The sequence below is a fragment of the Dipteris shenzhenensis genome, chromosome 17 (assembly GCF_047967505.1).
Source record: "Dipteris shenzhenensis isolate YYH24624 ecotype China chromosome 17, Dip_SZ_1.0, whole genome shotgun sequence".
Classification (NCBI taxonomy): domain Eukaryota; kingdom Viridiplantae; phylum Streptophyta; class Polypodiopsida; order Gleicheniales; family Dipteridaceae; genus Dipteris; species Dipteris shenzhenensis.
The window spans coordinates 56,260,814-56,285,932 of NC_141612.1; the positions used below are offsets into that span (position 1 = coordinate 56,260,814).

The window sequence follows — 25,119 nt, forward strand, 5'->3', positions numbered from 1 at the left end:
ATTCTTTCGTGTCCCAACCACAAACCCCTTTCACCTAATATCCTCATTGTAAATGAGGGCCAAAGTATTCAGAAGATGCAGTTGTGATGCTTGCATGTTGTTTGTGCCTCATAGAAATCCAGATGCTTCAATAACCTTTGTTTTATGTTCCCTGATCGTTTTCTACCTCTCAGATGTATTAGCCTTGCATTTCATTAAAGACCCCATCCAGATTCTGAACGAACTCAGATTCATTTTCTTCCAAAAACACTTGTACAAGAATGGCATTATTCTTGCAAAGCCATAAGACTATGGGTTATTTTATATCCAGAACTGAGTTGCGAAGTGAAAAAGGAGGCCAGAAAAACAATCATTGAACAGATAAGTCGCAGTTTGTTTTCAATGCTCTGAATGCAGCACCTAAAAAAGAAATTCACAATTGTCTTCTTATTATATTACACCAGAAGTTCTGAGCATTGCTATCAATCTGTTGCATTGTCCAAAGTCGTCCCTCAAGTCATTGACCATGCCTTCCGTTGTCAACAGAAGAGACACCCTTCTGATCACAAGAAACTACAGATCATTCCTGCTGTTGTAAGCTGGGATGAATACACTCTCAGCTTCCTGACCATTATCCCAAATGATCCAAAGCACTATCCAAAATTTCGATTAGCCTGCAATGCGTCCAAAGTCCCAACTTACCTCAAACAAATGTGAAACGAAGAAATTACAAAACAAATTAGTGTCAGAGAATCTATCACACTTCAATTGCAGCATATCGTTCTGCCATGCTGTCCCCTTTTTGTTTCTGAAACTGAACATAGCGCAATGTACTGGCAAAAAAAGCATCCACTACAGGATCTTGGGCAGCATTTTCACTTTGGATTTCTGTGACTATCAGCTCTATAAGACCCTGAATTACATTGCTTGTTATATGTTGGTTGCCATGTTCAAAATAGTACAAGTACCTGTACGAATAAACACCAAAAAAAAAATCCCGTGCTTTATAAAATATTCTTCGAGGACAACTACTTAAGGTGACTAAGCAGGGAGATTAAAAGTAGGACTCCTAGCAGCACTTACTTGTTCAAGATCTCCACAAACAGTGTTATCGGCCCACTACTTCCTTTTGTCACACTAGCCATTTGCTGTGCAGCATTAGCAATCCGTAAAGCTCGTTTCAGGCACAATAAAACCCTGCAAAAATAAAAAAGAGTCTTCAAGAACAAAAAACTAGACGGAAGGAATCAAGAGACTCTTCCTTGCAAATTTATACAAAACTTCTCTTTTGGTTTGTATTCAGAAAAATGTAAATAGGGATCTTGTATACCTAGGTGCTGGTCTCTCTCCCTCTGACACTAAGAACCATTCGAAATGAAATACTTACAGATTCAGAGAATGTGCACATGGTTGTAGGAGTCTTTAGGTAGCAACTAGTATCTCTATCATCCGGGAGATAGAGTAGATAACCATCTGCTATGGTATACTTTTCCTACTTCTGTTCTTGCTCAGTACCAACTATAGGTACTTCACCAACGATAGGTGCAAATACTTCATCTTAGAAAGTATACTACTTTCACCACCTTCTAGTACTCGTTTGTCAAAGTCAATCATCTGTATTCAAACTATAGGGTGATTATCATCAACAGAAATAACCTCCATAGGGTCCCTTTCATCAACTACTTTCCAAATTTCTGAGGAAAGGTGATACTGTTCACAATAAACCTTCAAGGATTGATGAACTCATTATGGAACTGAGTAAAACCCAGCTCATTCACCATAGACGTCTCATTCAATGCATCAGCTACCATATTATATTTTCCTTTAGATGAGTCAACTAGATATCAACTCCTGTCAGCCCACCTGGCCTTTCGACCTTCTAACTAATGTTGATTCCACAACCACTCGAAAGTTTCTTGGTCAAAGAAAATCTCAAACTTAGCATTGCGCAAGTTTTGCATCCATACTTGCAATGCAAGGACAACAGCATAGGTTTCTTTCTCATATGCTGAACAATTTTTCTAAGTTGAGTCTACTTTGGTTGTCCATCTTGGGTCGACAAGGATCCCATAGCTATTACTTGCATCAACTTCAAGTACAAATGACCTTCATGACTTTGAACAGCAACTCACGATAAGGTGCAAGCTTTGAATCAACAATGGGGTCAAGGGGATGAGAGGGAGCTGAGAGAATGACAGAAGGCTAAGAGAGGGGAAGCGGTGAGAAAAGGCTCAGTACGGTCCAAGAGAGGGTTAGGTGTTGAGAGAGGGCAAGGGGGCTGAGAGCTCAAAGAGGTGTGAGAGATAGCTGACAGGTGTGAAAGATGGATGACAGGTTTTGAGGCGCACAGAACACAGGCGGAAGGAGTCCTGCTGCCATTAGGAGAGCCTCAGTAAGGTCCTAGAGAGGGTTAGGTGTTGAGAGAGGGCAACGGGGCTGAGAGCTCAAAGATATGTGAGACAGGTGACAGGCGTGAAAGATGGATGACAGGTTCAAGGTGCACAGAACGCAGGCGGAAGGAGTCGTGGTGCCATGAGTGGGAATATTCTTTGCAGGGTACTTCAAATGATACCCTTCCACTCATTGTGCAGCTATTCAATCATCCGAGAGTTGCATAATTCTCTTCTTGCTGACTCTCGATCCCCTTGATTCTCTTGCTTAAGTATTCTATTACTGCTTTCCCTTGCCCCTTTTACGCACTCCTATCCTGCTATCTTCACCCCCTTCTCAAAACCTACCCCATCCCTTCATTCCATATTCCTAGAAACTTTCCCCCCAAGGAAAATATGCATGCAAATCATAACCTCCATTGTGCTTCCCTGCTTTAATAAAACTGTTTGGGCTATGTGAGAAGCTCAAACTAAATAATCATAATGAAATAAAATAGAAGAATACCGTTCCCCATCACAAATCCCCCCATCATCTTCCACCCAGAACAGATGGGAGCATGCATAAACAGCTCTGCACTGGTCGGGTTTCTTTAGAAGCTTTGCTGAGTACTGCATAGGCAAAAAACAAGAAAACCTGGTAAGTACCATTTCCAATTTGCATACACTAGTAACTACCAGCTACTAAGGATGCAACAGCGACTTACTCCTGTAGCTTTGTGTGTAAGTGTATCTCTGTTCTCAACTCCGAACACATGCATCCTTTGAAGGGTGCCGATAATCAGATGGATGGCTGTAACCTGAGCCTTGGAGTCCTGTGGGAGAATAGTACATCTTCCATAAATCTCTCTTCTCACTCTCACAAAAGATTAAGAATCAACAAGCATGAAAGTAGGTATCTCATATCTAATCAAAAGGTCCGATAAATCCCTAAAACAACTTCACGATGATGAATTCAATCTTCCTTTTGTCCAAAACTAGAAATAAATGAGGACTTCAACATCCATTAAAATCAAATTCAGGGTGTTGTCATCCTCAAGGAAGAAAAGGGAGACAGTCTTTCTCTAGATAAAGCATTGAGCAGCCCACACATTCCAACAAAATTAGCTGCTGCAAAATAGGAGCATTTGTGCCAAAAGCATACTCATACAAATACAGATTTTTCCACATCGTGTACATTTATTATGCTCCAATTACATGAAAACACCAGGAATTTTGATCTGCATGTTCAAACACTTCTTTTGTGGTACTTAGAACTGTGTTGAACCCCTTACAAATAGACCCAAAGTTCACAGTATACAATATGTACCCCGGTTCCTCCATTTCGTTTGGTTTCCAACTTCTTCACTTTTCGACAGCTCTGTTATCGTAAAACAGTCTCTCAGACCCATGAGCAAATTTTATCAAAATCGACTCTTGCTTAATTTCTAAATCGTGCAATAATTTTTACATTCTAGATCATCGATAGATGACTTAACGAGTTGTCCACGTTTTAAACTTGTGGTCTTGGAGACTTTAGTCTCAAACTTATATAGAAAATAATTTCTCCTTGCAGATGACCAGTTGTGGATTTATAATCCTCCTGTCTGCATAGCACTAATTAGGAGTTTCTGTAGAATCTACCAGACAAGTTTTCAGAGCTTTGCTCTCGTCAAGCTGCAAGATTTCTACTGATAGCTGACTTTACATGACTAGGATAACTCAGCACATCAACGCTGCAAAGAACCATGGAGTATTACGGTAGTAGCGAACATAACAAGTTATGTATATCCTCAACTCGAAGACACAAACTAGATGTTAGCAGTCAGCCTTAATATGGCCTTGGAGGCCAGTTATGATGAGTCAATCCTCACTTTGACTTCATAGTCGACACTTGTGATTACTTTGTGGCCTATATTGGCCACCACTTGTACTTTCTTATTATGCATTTGCAAGTACTCTCGTTTCCTCAGCTTGTTGTTTGCTCCCTTGCATTCCATCTCCATATCCAGAGCAGGATTGCTTGCTCCAACCTGCTTCCCCCTTTGCTCAGGTCCCCAGCCAACAGCTCGTCTTTGCATTTCAACAGCTCGTTTTTTTTGTGGTAGCAGCTTGTTTTTGTACTGCACTTGCAGATTCAGCTCCCGGGACAGCTTTGCACAGTCCCAGGATTGTTTCCAGGCCATTTTTGGTCAATTTTGCTGTGATTGCTGCTTCTATTTGCTGGAAAATGGCCTGGAAACAATCCTGGGACTGTGCAAAGCTTGCAAGGATTTCAATTTCACACCCACAGCTTGCAAGGATTTGGGGCATTGCTCCCATTATCTTGCATCGGACCTCGTGCTCTTGCAAGGATTTGGGGTGTTGCTCCCATTATCTTGCATTGGACCTCGTGCTTTGGGACATCAATTTTAGGTTGACTGGAGCAGATCTGCTGTGCATACATTGGTGCAGATTTGTGTAGCACTTAAGCAGGATGGCACTTTGCAGGGAGGTGTTTTCTTCAAGTTTTTGCAGGACATCTTATTGGCAGAACACCTTGTTTTTAGGATAGCATTTGGGGAGCCATTTTTAACTTAGTGTTTGAGCAGCCCTTTGTCGCATTTACAATTGCAGAGCATTGCTGTTATTTTGTTGAGTTGACATTTGCAGAGTTGCAGTCCACTCTTTTGAGCAACTAGCTCATGGCATTGTAGCCTTGAGGCTTTGATATTTGCAGGGCACTTTACTTTTCATTTGCAATGAAAAACTAGGAGTCATTTGGAATGCTTGCTGCTAAGACAAACATGATGGTACCAACTATCCCAGTTGGCTATACTTGGTGCGCCACTAGTTGGTGTCCAGGAACTTTTGGGGAATTGTATCTGGATCAGAGACTAGACCTGACTCTCCAGCAACGGCACCTACCACTACCACAGCCACTACAAGTGGTGCTACAACTACCATTGCCACTTCTGGTTCATCTAGCACTGCTCCTATAGTACCTGCCACATGCTTGCCACACCTAAACAGATTCGTTGGGATCAGAGAGATGCACATGCGCATGCATTGATTGCTATGAATAGAAAAAGGGGCGTTATACCTCACATTCGGTCTTGCACGACAGCCAAGGATGCGTGGGACATTTTGGTCAACCTCTATCAAATACGGAATGAGGCTAGGATTGCCTATTTGCCACACAGCTCACTGGTGTTAAGATGAATGAAGGGGACAGCATGGATGCCTACCTCACATAGATGACGATTATAGAGAGCAGGTCATCAGCGTTGATGAGATTGTCCCAAACACGTAGTAACTATGACACTTGATGGGCACCCTAACTCATAGCAAGGATTTGCTATGACATTGAGGCTAGTCGCCATGGGTAACCTCAACCACTATTCTTTCGATTAGCTTGTTTCCCTACTCTTGCAATAGGAGCAGAGTTGTGAAAGAAGAAACACGACTGCCTCTACTCATGTAGATCAGGCCTTTGCATAGGGGCACAGGAAAAAAAGGGGGGGGGGGGGGATTACAGTATGCCCCAACTTTCATCGGGTACCTAATCATCCTCTTCTCCTGCTGACTGGAAGAAGAAGCACTGTAATTATTGCAAGAAGCCCGTGACGCGTAAGCGCATTGCTTCGGAGAAGGAAAAACAGGTCTTTAAGTCACACACATGCTCTTGCTGTCCATGATCATCCTCATGAGGCAGCAAACTAGGCTCGGGATGAATGGGCATTTGTTGTGACCTACCCCGCAACAAAAGACTTGTCGAGCAGAAAAATCAAACAGAAATGCAAATGGGTAGGTGCATGCTTAAGGGGAAGTCATTGGCCAATAAATTCTAGATGGATGTTGTTATGTGTGCCAACTATGCGTTCAATTGAGCACCCACTTGAGCATTGAAGACCATGACCCCATATCAAGCATGGACAAGCCGCAAGCCTGTAATTTCTCACATGTGGATGTCTGGATCTCTTGCATATGCACATGTACCCTCTTAGCTGAGGCATAGCCTTGAAGATAAGGCCATCAAATGCATTTTCATTGGCTGCAGCTCACAGACCAAAGGATACAGGTTCAAAAACAACCATTAATGGAAGCCTCTAATGTATTTGATTCTATAACACCCTTCACACATTCAGGTGACACTTTGCTCGATATTACTCCAAATGCTTCTAGCTGTTCATACATAGCATCCTCATGTTGCCCATGTTCATCCTGATTTGCAGACACTTCATGATCATGCCATTGATCGAGCAGTTGATGAGGAGCAGGCTGTCATTAGACAGAAGAAAAGAGTTTCAATATGGCTCTTCGATACTCTACAAATAGTAGTCAAGCTAAGCCCTCGGCTGCCCATGCCAGAGGTGCGCAAAAACAAGTGCACGGCAATTTGCTTCACGTTGCTTTGATTGCTACTCTTGTAAGAGGAAGTTCTCTTCATAAGGATGCATTTGATAGCAGAGAATGGATGGATGGCATGAAAGATGAACTTGATTCCATTCATGTAAATGGCACATGGGAGTTGTGTGACTTGCCACCAAGCAAGTGTGCCATAGGCAATAAGTGGGGCTACAAATTGAAGCGGAAAGCTGATGGCAGTGTTGACTCCTACAAAGCTAGCCTTGTTCCAAAAGGTTCTGCCCAACAACATGGCATTGACTTCAAGGAGACATTCGCTCCCACTTCACGCATTACGACCATTTGTTGTGTTATTGCTCTTGCATATCACCAGCATTGGAAGGTCCATCAATTGGACATTACGACCGCTTTCCTTCACGGGATTTAAAGTCTGTTTCACTCAGCCTCCAGAAGTTGAAATTGCAGGTTCTAAAGCTAAGGTATGCCGGCTGACAAAGGCCCTCTATGGTTTGAAGCAGGCACCGCGGAAATGGTATGCCAAGATACATTCTTTTTTGCTATGCCCATAAAGGCCACTCTTTATGGGAGTGAATCAAAATTTCTGATTTTAATTCTTTATGTGGATGACATGCTTATCACTGCCTGGGCCAGACCCTCAGAAAACTGCAGATTTCAAGGCAGATTTGCAGAAATCATTTGCAATGTCTGGTATGGCCAATTACACTACTATTTGGGCATCCAATTTGCTAATGTTGAGGGTGGCGTAATGATGCGTCCATCCAAATATATTGGACAGCCCTTGGCATCCAATTTGCTAATGTTGAGTGGGCCATAATGATGAGTCAATCCAAATATATTGGACAGCTTTTGCAGCGCTTCCAATTCGAGGATTGTAAGATGGTTTGTACTCTATTGGAACCTGGCTTCCGTTTCTCCTAGGAAGATGGGTGTGCCCCATTTGATGCCACTCTTTACCAGCAGGCCATGGGATGCCTTATTTACCTATGTCGTACCCGGCCTGATTTGCGGTATGCCATTTCCCAGTTAAGCAGGTATATGCACAAGGCTGGCACACAGCATTGGCAGGCAATGAAGCGACTCTTCCATTACTTAAGGCCACACACCGTTTGAGGCTGTTCTATAATGATCAATATTCACTAGATTTGCATGCATTCACAGGCAATGAATGGGCAAGTTGTTATGACACCCATGCGTCACACAATGGCAATTGTTTCATGCTTGGCTCTTCATGCAACTGTTGGTTCAGCAAGAAGCATATATCTAGATCAGTCCAGGAACATGCCCAAACTCATTCTCTAAAAACACAACATAGTGCAGTTTCAATCTCATGATAGTCACTCATAAGGTTGAAAACCATGAGGAGGGACTAGCTACTATGACATCCCCACTGACGTCATCAGCGCTCAAGAGTGGGTTTAGACCATAGTATAAACATATGCTCTCACACATACACATTCACAAACCCACACATACTTGAGCATCCAAGCAACCTACAATTGCCACTTCTAGTTGTGAAACTACATACATGGAAACCTTCACAGCTACAGTAGAGTGCGTTTGGCTCCGTAAGTTACTCTCAAATCTTCACGTCAGCCATGACACTTTCTACATCATCGACACTAACAGCAAGAGTGCTTTATCCATTGCAAGTAATCCAATGTTTCACAAGGTACTTTTCCCAATCTCATTTTTGGTCACCACATAGCATTTCAAAAGATCTAACACTGTTGAATTTGCTACTCCACTTTGACCATCTATCTGGCAGTAGAAAGAAGAAAAAAAATTCAAGTTCGCCCCACGTTATCAACTAAAGCTCTTCAGAATAAGTTGGGTCATTTTGGGATCTCGACCATCGACAATAAACTTAGGCATACCATGCTGCTTAAAGATCTGGGCCATAAAAACTTTGGCCATATGATCAGCCTTTATAGTCTTTCGCAACGGAATAAAATGGGCATGTTTTTTAAATTTGTCTATGATTGTCCATATCCCATCATTCCATGTCTTTGAACGTGACAAATCAAAGATAAAGTCCATTGCGATACTTTCCCATGGTGCCTGAGGCACAGGAAGAGGCATTAGTAATACCTAGCCAATAAAAATACCTCTCTAAAGCCTGAGTGGAAGCTGCAATTCCTCTATGCCCAGCAAATGGAGGTGCATGACATTCCTCCAGAATCTTTTGCCTCATATCTCAGGTGATGCATTGACAATCATCCTTCATTAAATACCCCTCTTTCAAGGAATACTGACTTCAAGACTTCCTCTCCTACATTTGCTGCAATATTTCACCAAAATCTGCATCATTGACATATTGCTCCCTCATGTCTTCAAGATCCTCATGATAGGCAATAGTCACATTATTTACCTGGGGTCTTCGAGACAAAGCATCAGCAACTCTGTTATGTGCTTCCGGAGTATGGACAATCTGAAAATGATACATTGACAACATATTTGCCTATTTCATATGTTTCTCTGAGAGCTTAGTCTTTCTCAAGAAGTATTTCAGACTTTGGTGGTTAGTCTTTACAATAAAATCTGCACCCAAGAGATGGTGCTTCCATCTATCAATGGCATGAATCACAGCTAGCAATTTTTTTTCATAGATTCCAAGTGTCTTTCAGCATCCCGTTGTCTCTGGCATTCATAAGCCACTACATGACCATTCTGATGCAATATAGCCCCAATACACTCCCCACAAGCATCACAATCTACATCAAAATGCTGATACAGATCGTGGACTACCAGAATTGGCTCTGTAGCCAGCTTCTCTTTGACAGTGTTGAATGTTGTCTTTTGAGGAAAATCCCCCATCTGAAAGCTGCATTTTTCTTGGTTAAATCATGAAGTGGAACAGCAATATCAGCAAAGTGCCTAATAGATATTCTCTAATAAGAACAGAGATCCACGGACTTCATGCACAGTTTTCAGCTCTGACCATTCTTGGATGGCTTGGATCTTCGGAGGATCCATCTATATTGCATTCTTGGAAATTATGTGCCCCAAGTAGTGGATCTCTTCCAAGAAAAATTCACTTTTCTTGCTATCGCATAGAGCTAATGATTACGCATCTCTTGAGAAACAACAGCAAGGTATTCCCTCTGCTCTTCTTCAGACTTCGAAAAGACTATGATATCATCAAAGAAGGTACCTGTGAAGTGTCTATCTGGACGGACGATGCGATCCATCATCCTGTTAAAGGTAGCCGGGGCATTTGTTAACCCAAAAGGCATTACCAGATACTCATACAGCCCGAATGTAGTGCGAAACGCACAGTATTCTGACTTGATGATAACCACTTTTCAAATCTATTCTGCTGAAAACTGAAGCTCATTGAGCTGATCCAGCACATCATCTATGCGCCGAATCAAGAATCTATTCTTGATGGTCATCTTGTTTAGTGTGCAACAATCAACGCACATACGAAATGAACCATCTTTCTTCTATACAAAGAGTACAGGGAAACAAAACGAAGAGGAGCTGGGCTGAATTAAGCCTTTGAACAGCAAGTCCTATAATCTCCTCTTTGCGTAGCACTAACCCTGTAAGGTGATCTCTTGGGATGCCAAGCATCAGTTCTATACAATGGTCTTTTGGTCTCTCAGGGGGTAACTCCCCTAGCAATGCATCTGAGAAGCAATCTTTAAAATTTTCAAGAAACCGAAAGCTTTCTCTATTAGTATCATTCAAATCAGAATGCACTTCTAAATCTCTTTCGTGAATGAAAATCATGTACGCTGAAACTACAAACTTTATTGCATTGCCAACAGAAACATCAGATACAATTGGCGATGGTCTCCCCTCTACTCTTGGCAACGATATGTTGCGCTTTACTCCTATGTACAAACTCAAGCACTCTTTCAAGAAGAGACAACTTCACTGCTTTATGATGAAACCAAGGCATTCCCAAAACTACATCATGATGTTAAGAGGGGAAATGAAGAAATCCTCTTGATCTACGTAACTCTGTACATGGACACGGAGCTTCCCAATCAAGGAAGTAATAGGTACGTGGTCCCCATGGAACATCTGATCGGCATCTAGGGCATGCCCAACTCTTCGGTCTTTATTCACAACCATAGGGCTTCTTATAGGAAGTTATCAGTAGCCCCTGGATCAAATAGAATAAGTGATTGCTGGTCTCTTATCTTGCCCCATGAAAGCAACACCTCTTTTTCCTCTACATTTGACACTCTTTCCAAGACATCAGGATTTCCACCCACCACCTAGGCGGTACTTGCTTCGAGCCCAAAGCCTCTCAGGACACTTGGCAACCACATCCCCTCTTTGCCACACTTGAAGCATCTTCCCTCTTTTCGCATGACGGCAATCTGTTTAGAGGTAAGCTGCGGTTTCCCTTTATAGGCATTTTGCGCTTGGTTTCCCCTCCACTTTTGAGGCTGGAATTCCCTCCTTTGAGCCTTGGGAAACTCTTTTTGCTCAAACTGGGGCGTGGCTAATTTCTTGTTCTCTATTGTCTTGGCGTAGAGAGAAGCCACAGTAGTGGGATCCTGCATGTGCATCAAACTTGCCACACAGACTACACGAACTATGGCATGTATGCCTTTATGACGCTGGGTATTTGCCCCAGCCTGTATCTTTCGATTAAGACCAGCCCTATACTTCCTTATCTGGGTCTTCTTTAATGGGTGCAATCTGCAGACATGCATCCCAAAACTTTTGGTTATAGATTTCCAATGTGTCCCTATCATCCATACGTAAACTTTCCCAACTTTCCATTTTTTTGGAGCAGAACCCTCTGTGATATCTACACTCCACCATGCAATGACTGTCCCTATCAGCAGATGCAAGCTGACCACGCATAGTTTGAAAGACTCAAAAAAATTTTATGTACCAAATGCTGCATCAAATTGCCTTATAAACTGCATGGCCTTCTCTATATGACCATATTGACCCTTAAAAGTAATAAATCCAATATGCGAAAGAAAAATTTTAAAAAGGGAAAAGAAACTGTTAAAAAAGTATAAATTACGCATTTCTATACACACATTTCAAAATTTCCTTCTTCTATGCAGTAAACGATGATACTTCTCTACACTATCTACTTGAACTCGTGTAATTCGCATATCATTATGAACAATCTCCCTTGATTCAACTCCGGAAACGTTACATAGGTTTCGATGACCCAGAAGAAGAAGATGAAGATGAAGAGGTGGAACTGGAAGAAGAGGAGGAAGAACTTGGAGATCTGTGAGATGTCTGGCCTTCTTCTTCCTAGAATGTAACCTCTCTTTAGAGTCATATACCTAGATGAATCCATGAACATTCCCAAACTCATCCTTTAAAAACACAACATAGTGCAGTTTCAATCTCATGATAGTGACTCATAAGATTGAAAACCATAAATTCCATCACGCATAGCAGGGACTAGCTACTAAGACATCCCCACTAATGTCATTAGCGCCCAACAGTGGGTGTAGACCATGGTATAAAAATATGCTCTCACACATACAAATCCACACACCCACACATACTTGAGCATCCATTTATACAAAGTCTTCATACTAAGTTTCTATCGGCACTTCGGAGGTGAAGGACAAACTTAGGCACAACAAAGGCTAGCACTAAAGGAGGAGGCTAATCAAAAACTAGTCCAAAATTCTGCAACCCTTCAGTGTCCCCACCAAATGAAATGGCGTGTTTTGAAGAAGCCATCAATGCAAGCTTACCGTCTTTCTACTCAAGCTAAAAATCCCTCAAGAAGAGGTATACTGCAAAGTGGTAAATTTGCCCTAACTTGTGCCAAATGCTTGTTTTCTTTTCAAAGCATGTGATCACCCTGGCCTTGGATTGTCTCAAAGCTAATCATTGTGCTCTGCCTTTTTTCATTGTTCGACAAGATGCATATTTTGTGAGCTCCCCATTCAACAAGGATATGCACACTTCATCTTTTTAAAGAGATGTTGCTTATGTTCTATTTGTTTTTTGATAGCTCAAAACTGACAAATAAGGATTGTCTATGCATGCCAGGTCAGCACACCACATCAGCACTGCACATCAGTGTTGCCATGTCAGTAGTGTCACATTTCTGCCGGGTGTCTGCCATGTCAGTGTCTTGTAAATCAGTTGACTAGAGTGTCATAAGGTGGTCCAATTAAGCAAACCGGTTGTTAGATGTTATGTCAAAATAATGGCGTACGCGACTCTCGTCGAGCAATCGCAAGATCTTGCTTGGCCTTCCGTCAATTGGTAGTCATCTGATCAAGCGGTGCGTGCACGCGCGCGCGTGTAAAAAGTTGTAGGCTTATGCAATCACTGATGTCGAAAAGACTCACGCTCGAAAATTCATGTACGGACTTGGCCATCAAAATGGTTTGCTATACGCAATTTTCAATCACGAGACCCTAGTGGGTCTTACCGTCAACTCCTAGTTACTTGGCCAGGCTAGCATAGAAAAGCAGAGCCTATGCTCTCATGTGCTTTGTTCACATAGCCTAGCATTGAACATTCGCCAAGATGGCGTTATGCGACAAAACTTTATGCCTCCTTCACCCTTCATTTGTATTGCATGCAATTCTATCTAATTACAGGTGGCATCGAATATGTTGCAACGTGGCTCAAGATTTCTTTGCACTACATTTCTTTTCAATCTTCCTCTTTAAATCGTCACCACCACAAAAGGTGTTGAAGCTGGCTCTGATACCAATGAAACCTATAGGTACTTTATTATACCAGTGCAATCGTCAGGTACTTCAGCAATGAAATCCACATACAATCTCTCTCCCCCCCTCTCTCTCTGTTCTCTCTGCACAGCACTAGGGCACAGGACAATAGTCAGGCAGGACCCCTCCGAAAGGCTCTTCTTTCACAGAGGAAATCCAAGTACAAAGACTTCTACAGTTTGTGGTTGCTTACAAAACGCAAACAAAGGAGATCAGGTCTCCTATCATGGCAGGTGCCATGTGTCATAATTCTATTTACATGCCAAAGTAGTTGGTAGCTGTCGAGGCTTCTATAACTTGGGGTGACATGCTGATATAGAGTCCCCTTGTAGGGGGGCCTTGGCCTTCCTTCAAAAGAGGGCATTTTACCCCACTTGGTACATGCAGCAAATTAATAAAGAATACCACCATGGCACCCATTCAATGTTAGTGCTTGCATGTAAAATACTAATCCTAGTCACTAAGGGCGTCCACACTAAAGAAAAGTGCACACATTGGTTGGCCAAGGTCAACCCTCTTTATCATAATGAAGGGACTTTGACCGACAATCGAGGTTGGACTGTCTTGGTTGATTGAAGTCAACCGTCTTGGCCTAAGCCAAATCTCCCTGACCAAGGTCAAGCCTTCTTGACCGAGTCGAGTGTCTTTGACCGAAGTCAATACTTTGACCAATTAGAAAGACTCTTTATAACGAACGCTTTAAGTATGATCAAATTAAAGGTCAACTTTATACTTTGCTTGGAATATTTATAGCTTGGTGACAATATCCATCTTAGACGAATAAATGCAACCATGATATAGTTTCCAAGTATAGCTTAAATATATCCAAGATACTTCAGCCATACCATGGAGGGGGGTTTGTTAGCACTTAGGCTTGGTATAGCATTGTAGGCCAGTTAGGACCCATCAAGCCTTAGGTAAGACATCATTGGTCAACACTTGTGGTTGACTTTGGGACCTATATTGGCCACCACTTGTACTTTTCATTATCCATTTGCAAGTACTCTTGTTTCCTCAACTTGTTGTTTCTCCCTTGCGTTCCATCTCCATTCCATTGCTCCCCTCATCTAACAGACTGTACAATGTGTTGGGCTTCGTATGGTACTTGCAGATCCTCATGTCAGCCAAGACACTTCTACTATCATCTACAGACTACACTAACAACTAGAATGCTTCAGTAGTTGCGCATAATCTAATGTCTCATGCGCGTACGACGTACATTGAGATACACTATCATTATGTTTGAGAACGACTGTCCACTGGAGACAGTCAGTTGTCCTACATTCCCACGAAGGATCAATTAGCAAATCTCTTCACAAAGGCTCTACCACAACCCAAGTTCAAAGCTTTTCGTTATGCCTTACACTTGGCACTATTTATTACTTGATGTTGATCTCTGTACTATCATAGGTTGCTATATCCATCTTGGACGAATATGTGCAACCATGATATAGCTTCCAGGTATACAATACTTCAACCATACCATGGGGGGTTTGTCAGCACTTAGTCCTAGTATGTCCTTGGAGGCAGTTAGGATTTTGCAAGTACTCGTGTTCCTTCAGCTTGTTGTCAGCCTCCTTGCATTCCATTCCACTCCACCGCTCCCCACACCCAACACTAGAGATCTTCTTGAGGACTAGATTTTTTTTTTTTCCAAAAAAGAGACTTCTATTAAGTAAGAAAGAAACCCGCTAGAGCAAGCTCTGTGCGGAAATACACCATGCTAAGCATGCAATAAAAAACACCTAAGAGGAATGAGGTAGAAACAAACCAAGGCTGAGGCTCAAAATGCCATCTCAACCCTGTAGAAGTCTCAGCAAAGAAGGGAGAGTCTCTCCAATCTCTGAGAAAAGTAACTCTCCTGGAGGAGGCTGCTCGAGATGATCCCTGCATGGTCACCCAAATGGCCATCATAGTGTGTATCGTATCTGTCCAAGTACTGGCCAAGATCTGAGAAGGGTGAACCTGAGAACCCTCCAAAGCCTCAGTGCATTTGGCTCTCCAAATGTGCGATGCTGCAATGCTAGCTAGGATCTCCCATGGAGAGTCGACCGAGGAGTGAGCAGCCCTGAAAAGAGTGGCCGGAACATCCTCTAGAGAGCACGACTCCACAAGGTGTCGTCGGATGTGAAGAGCCCAAGAGGAATCAAGTCTCTCAAAAAATACTTGGGGCCCTGAAAGAGTAAGCCAAGCCACTAATCCCCAGGTCATATAGAAAGGTAGGCGAACAAAAGTGCTGAAAAGTCTTGCAATCCCCTTCCATATGATTCTCGCATGTCTGCAATCCCAAAGGCAGTGCTGTATTGTCTCCAAAGCAGAAAGGCAGAGAGGGCAAGAAGGATCAGCTCCGAACTTGGACCTCCAATGGTTTACTACTATCCCACCATGAATAGAAAGCCAAAAGAAGAGAGTGATTTTTCTATTCTAGTGGGATTTCCAGAGTCTCTGCCAAAAAAATTTCTGCAAGTCAGCAAGAATCTGAAAGTTCTCCCAATGATGAGCTCTGGTGGGCCTCCAACCCCTACAGCTGAGCTGGAATTTCCTGGCATTACTGACCGTGTAACGAAAGAAGGGGATGCCCTTCTCTTGGAGCCCTTCATCTATCCATTCCCATTCCCCAGGGTCCCACTGAAAAAACTTAATTGAGGACCAGATTTGATGGAACATATACCTAGAATCCAAGAACATTCCCAAGCTCAATCTCTAAAAACACAACACAGTGCAGTTTCAATCTCATGAATCATGATAGTCACTCATAAGGTTGAAAAGAAAACCATAAACTCCATCACGCATACCAGGGACGACATAGTCCATGGAGAGCAAGAATTTTTGACTTCCTCATAGAGGGGCCCAAATAATAAGCAGAGGCATGTCTATGTGAAGGCAGAATTTATGACCTGGCCAGTCAACTTTGCATGAGAGATTAGAAGTCCCTATAGGATATCTCAATGTCAATAAATGAGATTCGGTCTCTACCAGAAAGCTCACTGCAGTTGACTGCGGAGCCCTCACTAGATCATCCATTTTCATAGCTGTCACTTGGCCAGGTGCCCCAGCTGCTAAAATAGGAAACAGTTATTTTAATTATCAATGCTAACAATTATAGCATGTAATTGTCCTTTATTAAATCAAAGTCCAGTTACAAATCAATACTTGGATAGGAGAATTTTCAAATACTGTGGATGTATGGCATTTAAACATATGATTGCCAAGAGCACAACGCCAAAACATGAAAGACACAGATAAGGATGCAATGCAGTGTTGCAAGCTTTGAACTTACTGAAATCTCTTCCTCATACAGTACAAAGGCTTGCGTAAAGAACTCATATGCAACTGGCTCCAGATCACAATCATTAGCAGCCTGCATCATATTGGACACGTAAAATACTGCAATTTAAGACAATGAATATAAAAAATTCCCATCTCGTTTCACCTCAGCTTTTCCCACTTCTAATTGATAAATGTATAGATACTGTGGACAAGCAAGAGAAAAGCCAAACACTGATTATATGCTATTTTTACAATCCAAGGTGAAACATCCACGATCCAAACCACACATTGAAAATACTTTGCCAACATTGGTTACCTCCGCACACTGCAAATATAGACGTAAAGCCAGTTCTGGCGCTGGCACAGAGGACAGTGCTTCCACAGTCTGCAATAACGTTTTGAACACACAAATGTCCATACTCAGAAGACAGGTTGGAAAAAGGTTATAATATAGTTAAAACAGGAAAAAAGGTATTAATACCAAGCCTGGATTTAGTCTCGAAAGTATAAGAATACATTTTAGTAGCATGATCCTACTATTCCTTGCTAGAGTAACATGAAAGCATTAAGAAGGCCTCCATCCTCAACTGAACAGCAATGTCTGTTGCAGTAGAGGCCAAATTCTTAAGCCATTAAATGGAACCTTCAATGTGTTCCCTCACTCAGCAACCTTCAAAACTCAGACAGCGTATTGTACCATTGGCTAGCTTGATTGAGGAAAATGTTATGCAAAATCATACACAATAAAGCAAACACTCCAACCATCCATGAATGGAGACTATCCACCTGACTTATTTGAGATTGCAGGATAGACATGTGTCAAAAACTCAACAAATGGAAACTAACCAACTGACGTATTTGAGATTGCAGGACAGACGTGTGTCTAGAAAAAGAGGCATGATCACCTGGCAGAGATCGGGAAACATAAGTACAAACAGTACACTAGTGAACCAAACAGAAGGCCACTGGAAAATGAGCCATTTGTGGAGGCACAGATTGCGAGCATGCCATCTGCCATCGAGGAGACGTCCAGATAGGAGACGTCCAGATGGGTCGACGTAGCCAAACGGGAACTTGCAAGGGTAACCATTTCGGCTACCCTCCTGGAGCAGCAGCAAAGAGCCAGCAAGGCTCTCTACCGATGGCAAATGCGCAGACCTTTGTGACCACTACCCTAGGGGCGACTGAGCATAGGATTGAGAGAGCATGGTAGGTTGGGAGGGACCCCAATCGAGAGCAGCACCTTATCATATGGTTCCATGACGCCCAGGCACGACTTTCGGCTTTACGTCGTAGGTCAGCCTTACGAGACCAGCCAGCGATCTCCATGGACGAGGACCTCACTCCACTACAGGTTGAGGAGAGGCGTTTTCTGTTGCAGCAGCGGGATCAAGCCCACAAGGAGGGAAAGTGGGCAGTAGTACAAGATGGATGACTCCTTACAGGTCCCCGTCGGGGCGTAATGTTTTAATTTGTCAAACAATCATGAAACAATAGTTGATGCGCCACATGCTCAAAGAGCTTAAATCCAAGAGGTGCCACAAAGCAAGATAGAATTTTCAAGACCAACTGACCTTAGAATCCATGTAAAGGCGATGGTCCCATTTAAGCCTACATATGTTGGACATCTCAAAGAATTCCACTTAAGCCTACATATGTTGGACATCTCAAAGAATTCCACTTGAATGGACCAAATAATCTGCCAACCCAAACTCTAAAAATGCACATAGAAATCACAAGTGAGATAATATATATTGCATTGTAGAGCTTTTGTGGGACCAGGTGGCACTAGGGTGGATAAAGAACGTCGTGCAGGGCTATTGGAAAGTAAGGTGCAGCTCGCCTAATGTTTTACTTCTTATTTGATAAAAAGTCAAATTAATTACTATAAACTTGACCTGCAAAGTAGGATTTTCCTTGCAGGAATTAGACTAACATATAATTTAGATAAGGCATGGTCTAGTGATCACTTATGTCCTCTTGCAGATCACATTAGCTTCCCAATTGGAAAAATAATACACGTAGATCCATAGTAGCATGCAAACCCAACACTAATGGTATTGTTAATGCAACACTAACACTGCTATTGACAAGAAAATCAACATATCAAGTAAAGGACAGCAGGGTGATAGTCATAGTGATGCATCTACCCCATCAAGAGCTCCAATTGGAATACCTTGCACATGACTAGGATACTTTTACTTACTATACCCATCCTTGAAGGGACCCCATAGATCGTGGTGAGCGTATTGAGATGATTCCCATGTAGTGGGAGACTATGTTTTGAGCGAGTAGCTTCTCAAAAAGTCAACTTCCCAAGATCAAAAGATATGACTCCATTGCCAAACTAGAGTATATTAATTCCACCCAAAGATAGCGTCTTCTCATTGCCCAAGGTAGATCTATCAAAAGTTACGTTTCCTTGCTAGATTAGAGTGATACTAATAGTAGCATGAATTAATTGGCTCCTTTTTTACTCCCCATTCAAGTTTAGAGCTTATAAGGCACAAAGTGTCAGTGACAACTACGACTAAGCAAGGTGGAGTGAATGCATGATGCCTCTCGTTGCTTGCATCATTCTATTAAACATTTAGTTTTGGGACAATGCAAATAAAGCTCACATGCTTTTAGAACGCAAGGTGTTTGTTTGTATGTGGCATAGTACCGCTCACTTATTAGAATATTTCTTGTCTATTCTACAAAATAAGAAGCCACTCTTACCTTTAGATTCTTACGGCTAGAAACTATTGGCAACAATGTACACATACATAAGCATAAAGGGACTGACACCTATGGTTACATGCTTATTGTGATACATGCAAATCAATAATCCATTGTGTACAAATATACTTGCCATCACACCATATAGCATTGAACATAGTACACTACACCAAGAAAAAATCAATTGAATAGGCAATCTAAATTGTTGAAAGCTCCCAACTTATGCATAACATTCTATATAGCGACCTTTTGCATGCATCCTCTAGCATACTCCCATTCTTCCATTGTGATATGCATCCCCTCGTCTCTCTCTGCTCTCTGTGCCTAAAAGCATATCTTCCATAATCTCATAGGTTCGTACCATCCAATTCAAGAGGATCTGGCGAGCTCATTGTCACAATAGTCTCAACACAGATTGCCAAATGATGTGCGATGAATTTAGTATCACAATCTCTAAGCACGATATGTATAGCTACATGTATGTATAGCCACGTGAAGGGAAATTTGTATATGTATACATACTTGTATCTATTTAGAGGCGCCCTCTCACAGCTTTCATACACTATCAAAATAAATGAAATCACACAGATATTTCAATTTTCATGAAACTATTCATATTCATCGTTTCTTCACTCATAAATAGGCAGACCAAGTGCTCTACAGTTGTCACATTTTTGTAAAGAAGAAACACTTCAGCCTTCATCATCTAAAAATGTTATCTATTATTCAAATACTACAACCAACGGCTCTACCACAAGTACTCTATCAAGCTTCCGCCCAGGGCTCTAGAGTACAAACCTGATGTAAAAACTGGAAAACCTTCTGCGAAGAGACTGCACCTTCCTCTGCTTCACTCTCTCCTTGTAGTAATCTGACAAGCTGCACACCATGAATTCAACTATTCAAATGCATTCTATCTCAGAGACAGGAGAAGCACCTAGGTGAGCAAATAATTCATCAACATAACTCTAGCAAGATTTTGAAATACCTTCAGAGCAGAAAAAATGAGAGGAGGCAAGGTGTAGCCAAGCCTCTTTGGTCCACCTTCCAAGAAGTGCTTCCTTGCGGAGGTAAGGATCTGAAAAACAGAATTGATTTTTGAATTCAAAATGCAATAATACAGGACAGAAAGAAACTTGGACGAGAGACTATGTAACCCTTGGTGCAACCGTAAGTATCCCTTTCCCTATCTTCAGCACAATTGTTTGACATATTGATTTTGAGGTTTGCCCTTTCGAATTTTGACATCTGAGCAATATCAACCACCTTTGAGCTTGTTGTCGTCTGTGTTGCGGCTGCATGCAAGCTCCTTAGGCCTTGCTTCTTCCCATAATGCTTCCACATCTCACATTCTACACTTCCTATTTTCACCAATCCTTGTTTTTCATAGGACTCCTTTACCCTAACGAATCATCCCTCCAAGGAAATATAAACCATGTAAAATATACCACACCCATTCGCCTGTATATCTTTTGTCTACAGTTACATCAAATAATCTCAATTGATCCAGGAACATACTCTCCTTTTTTTTTTTTAAAGCATGATTCCTCATGATAGTCAACCACAACATTGAAAACTATTAAAACTCCATGGATGTACAAATTAGCTGGCCATGCATTATACCTCAAAGGATCCCTGCTTTGTTAAGCTTTTGTAATAGGATGTGCTAATGTTAATGCTGTATAACGGGTATCTGGCCATATCTATTGGTGACCTCATCAGCTGCTCCCTTTAGCTGAGGATCTATAGGTAAAAATTATGTCCATTCCAAATACATTCTTTACTCATCAATATATAAAGAGTTCTTCTTCAGCTTTCTCATAACGAAGAAAAATGTATACAGATCTCAATGCAAGGCCTTGACAAAGTTTTGCCTGTGAACAGCTTTCGAAATCTTTCAGCTTAAGTTAGCACAACATTATGGGATTCAGCGCTACAAGTTTCTTCACAAGATACAATGTCCAGATGGTTTAAAGATAAACTGTAGATACACCATGTAACCCCAAACGCTTATGCTTCTATAATTTACTCATATTAGTCAATCTTTCAAAAATCTTTGAAATTTTCCATCTCAACAACATTCATTAGCGTTGCCAACTTTACCTTAAACATCTCATCGTTGTCATTGTTCACTAACATATGTACAAGCCGAGCTACCAAATTTTGTTCCTCCTTAAAGTCTTCCTCATCAAGCTGTCACAATAGCAACAATAAGTGAGACTAGACCCTTCTTCCTCAAAAGCATTTTTTGAAGGGCACAGCCAATCTGTCCTAATCACATGGATATGACGACAAACACAGGAATGCAGGAACCCGAATGGGAGCATGATACCTTGGAAACACACAAAAAACCAAGTTTTAGTTTTAAAAAAGAAAGGGGGGAACCATTGTAGACTCTCAAGTAATGACTGAGGACGGTAGTGCGTAAAGTAGGACTCTATCGTTTTTTATTTTATTCCATTTTATGTTCTTTGAAGAAAAGAACAGGCAAAGTGGGGGAGGGGAGAGGAGGGGAGATCCTAGGTCACCTCTTTGGACTCACTTGTTCTAGACTGTAGTATTGACTATATATACAAGTCCACCTTGATCTATTCGCATGGTTTGCGAGAGAGAGAGAGAGAGAGAGATCTCTGAATATACAAAGCCCAAACAGGCTGAAAACTGAAGCTCCTCCACACCAATATCTGGAAACCACCCTCTCCCTCCACTGGATTCCAGTAGCCTTCCTTGCACAACTTCTGAGACCGGAGGTGAACAAAAAAATGTGCCACACTGCACACTGCTTGATCAATCTGGCACTCTTCAACTGCCACGTGGATGCACTTCTGCACGTGGCTGCTGCCACATCATTTGTCACCTTGTATTGGACAGCAAACGTCTGTCCCGACATGCAGCCCCATCCAATTATCAAAATGGGAGGCTGCTAACATGCTCCTCACTTCTCTATGGGGGCCTTACAGATGTGCAACTGAGCTATGGTAAAAGATTACAGTGGGTCAAGCGTTCATCTTCAACAATTACAGCTGGCCTATGGCCACTTGTGTAAGGAGATACATGCAAAACTGCTCTTATCATGCATAGAGCTGTGTGCAAGGAAAACCTGGATGAAAAGAGCAGAAACCAATAGACACGAGTGGACATGAGAACAAACAAAAGTTAAGTGCTAAAGACAAGTACTTCTAATTACTCTGTCATGCAAATAGAGCTGACAGCTCCTCTCTCTCTCTCTCTCTCTCTCTCTCTCTCTCCCCCCTAAATTGGAGGGTAATGCAAAATAGGGTATTGTGTTGCCTCAGTAAGAGGTCTTGCTGGCAAAAGAAAACGTTCAACTGAAAACTAAACTTCAAGAACTTGAAGAGAGGCTCCAGGAGGTCTACACAAACACACTAACCCAGAAGCAGTTGCTAACCCACAACTGATTTCCACAGTTGATAAGCTGATTAGTACACAGATGGCGGACATGTAAAAAACAAGTAGCAGGAGAAGTTAAAAGCACATTGGGTTCATGTGTGCAAAAAGAAATCAAAGACCCAAGAGACAAGGGAATGCATTAACAATCAGGATAGGGGGCTTACTGAGGGGTGGTATAAGAATGAGGAGACATTTGATGAGACCTACACACGGATTCACATAGCAACACCGGGCGTCAACTAATATGAAGATCAAACTAAATGGCACTCACGTCCATATACTCAGACAATCCAATATCCTGAAGGGTACAAAAGTGTGGATAGCAAAGAAGCTCACTCGAGCCCAATAGAGCAACAAGTTAGCAAAGGTGAAGGCAGCCTGCATGGACGGCAAATGGGCAGTTTATCATAAAGGCAACGTCATCTTTGAAAGACTGGAATATAGCAAGTTGTGGGCAGGTAGCTAGGCTGATGCAATTGGGAGAGTCACCACCGTTTGCATGTTGTGAAATGAGATCTCCAGACACAAGCATGAAAACAGAACTTCCGACCTCAACAACTAACTATACAAGAAGAGAACAGGTTATGCCTAAGACTTTCTGTCAAGTAATGGGAGAAAATATAGCGTTAAATAAAGCATGTGAACCCCTTCACCTCTTTAATTATCGAAAAGCCTTACCTCATCCAGTGGAGGAGCACCTTCACTATCCTTGATAATCTCTTTGAGAAGCTCAAAGAGTGCTTCCACCTGTAAAGGTTTAGACCTTTCAGTGATATGAGAAATTCCTAATCAAAGGTCCTACCGCACACAAACAACCAAAATGCCAATCCCACCTTGTCTGCTGTTGTAATCAAAGTACTGTTTTTCATTATACTTTGGATAATGACTACTGCCATGACTTTATTTGTTCCATAGTCAAGATGCTCCATAACCTTGGGATAGTTTGTAATTGTCAATACAGTCACTACGTTACTATATTTCTCCAGAGGAGCGCTTAAGAGAGCGACAATCTGTTTGGTTGCTTTACTGTCCTTCACCTTACCAATTCCCTCAAGCTTCTTAACACATGCACCCTGCAACAGGACACAACCAGAATTATGTGAATAAGAAAATGCAACCTTCCAGACCACAATTGATGTTTAAAACAAAGTGTCAGATTACATGTTTTCCAGTACAATCCCTTACCAGCACTTGATCCACATAATCTAGTCTATCCACATGAACTCGTAATGTAAAAGTAAGCAAAGACACATGCAGACCAACAGCACCAACCAATGGCATATCAGGCTGAGCCTCTATCACCTGCCACACAATTGAAACCGATATTAACAAGAGAAGCATAAGTTTCACAAGGTCTAAATAATCCATTATATGAAACAAATTGGCTACTAGAACCTAAATACAAGCAGATTAACATTTTGTCTCTATTGTATATATGGAGGAACAAATACAAGCCCAAACTTTGTACATCATTGCTGGAAAGCTTGCCAGAGAATTGCATTCAAAACAAGATGATATTAATTTTGTCTCATTTAGATTGCTATACTAAATTACAATACCCTCTGCTGCTGGAGTCTATCTTCGCACTCTGAGTTGGCGATTATCATGCAGGTTAGAGCATTTCAGATTTTTATACCGATATAAATCCACAATTTGCAGATTTCCATCTTGATTCTTAATGTTGTGCATATCCATGGCTTCATAGGAAAATGTGCATGTGTGATGCTCTAGTCTAGATAGTATCACCTCATAAGGGTGAGTCCGCATTATGCTTTAGAGGACCGACATTTATTTGTGTTGCATTTTATGTTATATGATCAAAAGGTTTTAATGCCAAGGTCATCGGTGAGGGTGAATGGCACGGAATAGATAGATCTGAGGCCAAAGGCCTTGGTGCACATAATTGTGAAATGTGCCTAGGGGCAAATCGATTAAATGTATCCCAAGAAGGGGTAAAATGGTGCATCAAAGATAGGCCTTGTAAATGCAACATGTGGCTCCTAGATCTTTCTAGTTAGTGGAGTTCGCTGCAAGTGATGAATTTTTCCAAACACTGTGTGCTTGATTGAAATTTGGGACAGACTATCACCAAAGGTCGTGAATATGGGGATTTCTTTGTGTTTCATTTATATTGTAGCATTCGAGCTATCAGGCAGCAGTTAGTAAACAAATGAAGGATTTGAAGCAATTGATTATCCTAGTGGTGAGTCTAGCGATGTGGTGACGAGTTTTGCATGTTGTGGTTTGTATACCTTTTCACACCATTTCACCCTTGCTTGGCAAGGTCCTATGACCTGTTTTCAATTAGCAAATGTAAACGA

The 25,119-nt window shown here is 41.8% G+C and overlaps 1 protein-coding gene across 1 annotated transcript in view; it reads right to left on the minus strand.

Annotated features, from left to right (window-relative positions):
- Nucleotides 1-244: 244 nt before the first annotated feature.
- The window catches only part of LOC147892339 (vacuolar protein sorting-associated protein 35B-like), an 80,220-nt gene continuing 55,345 nt past the window's right edge, over nt 245-25,119 (minus strand). Inside the window, exons 11-22 of the mRNA XM_087387942.1 lie at nt 23,984-24,100; nt 23,632-23,871; nt 23,477-23,545; nt 21,491-21,580; nt 20,376-20,465; nt 20,186-20,266; nt 16,983-17,051; nt 16,677-16,757; nt 3,074-3,181; nt 2,875-2,978; nt 1,063-1,176; nt 245-947 (exon numbers count right to left, since the gene is read on the minus strand). Of these exons, the coding sequence (XP_087244068.1) occupies nt 737-947; nt 1,063-1,176; nt 2,875-2,978; nt 3,074-3,181; nt 16,677-16,757; nt 16,983-17,051; nt 20,186-20,266; nt 20,376-20,465; nt 21,491-21,580; nt 23,477-23,545; nt 23,632-23,871; nt 23,984-24,100 (1,374 nt within the window). The 3' untranslated portion in view covers nt 245-736. The remainder of the gene's footprint in view (nt 948-1,062; nt 1,177-2,874; nt 2,979-3,073; nt 3,182-16,676; nt 16,758-16,982; nt 17,052-20,185; nt 20,267-20,375; nt 20,466-21,490; nt 21,581-23,476; nt 23,546-23,631; nt 23,872-23,983; nt 24,101-25,119) is intronic.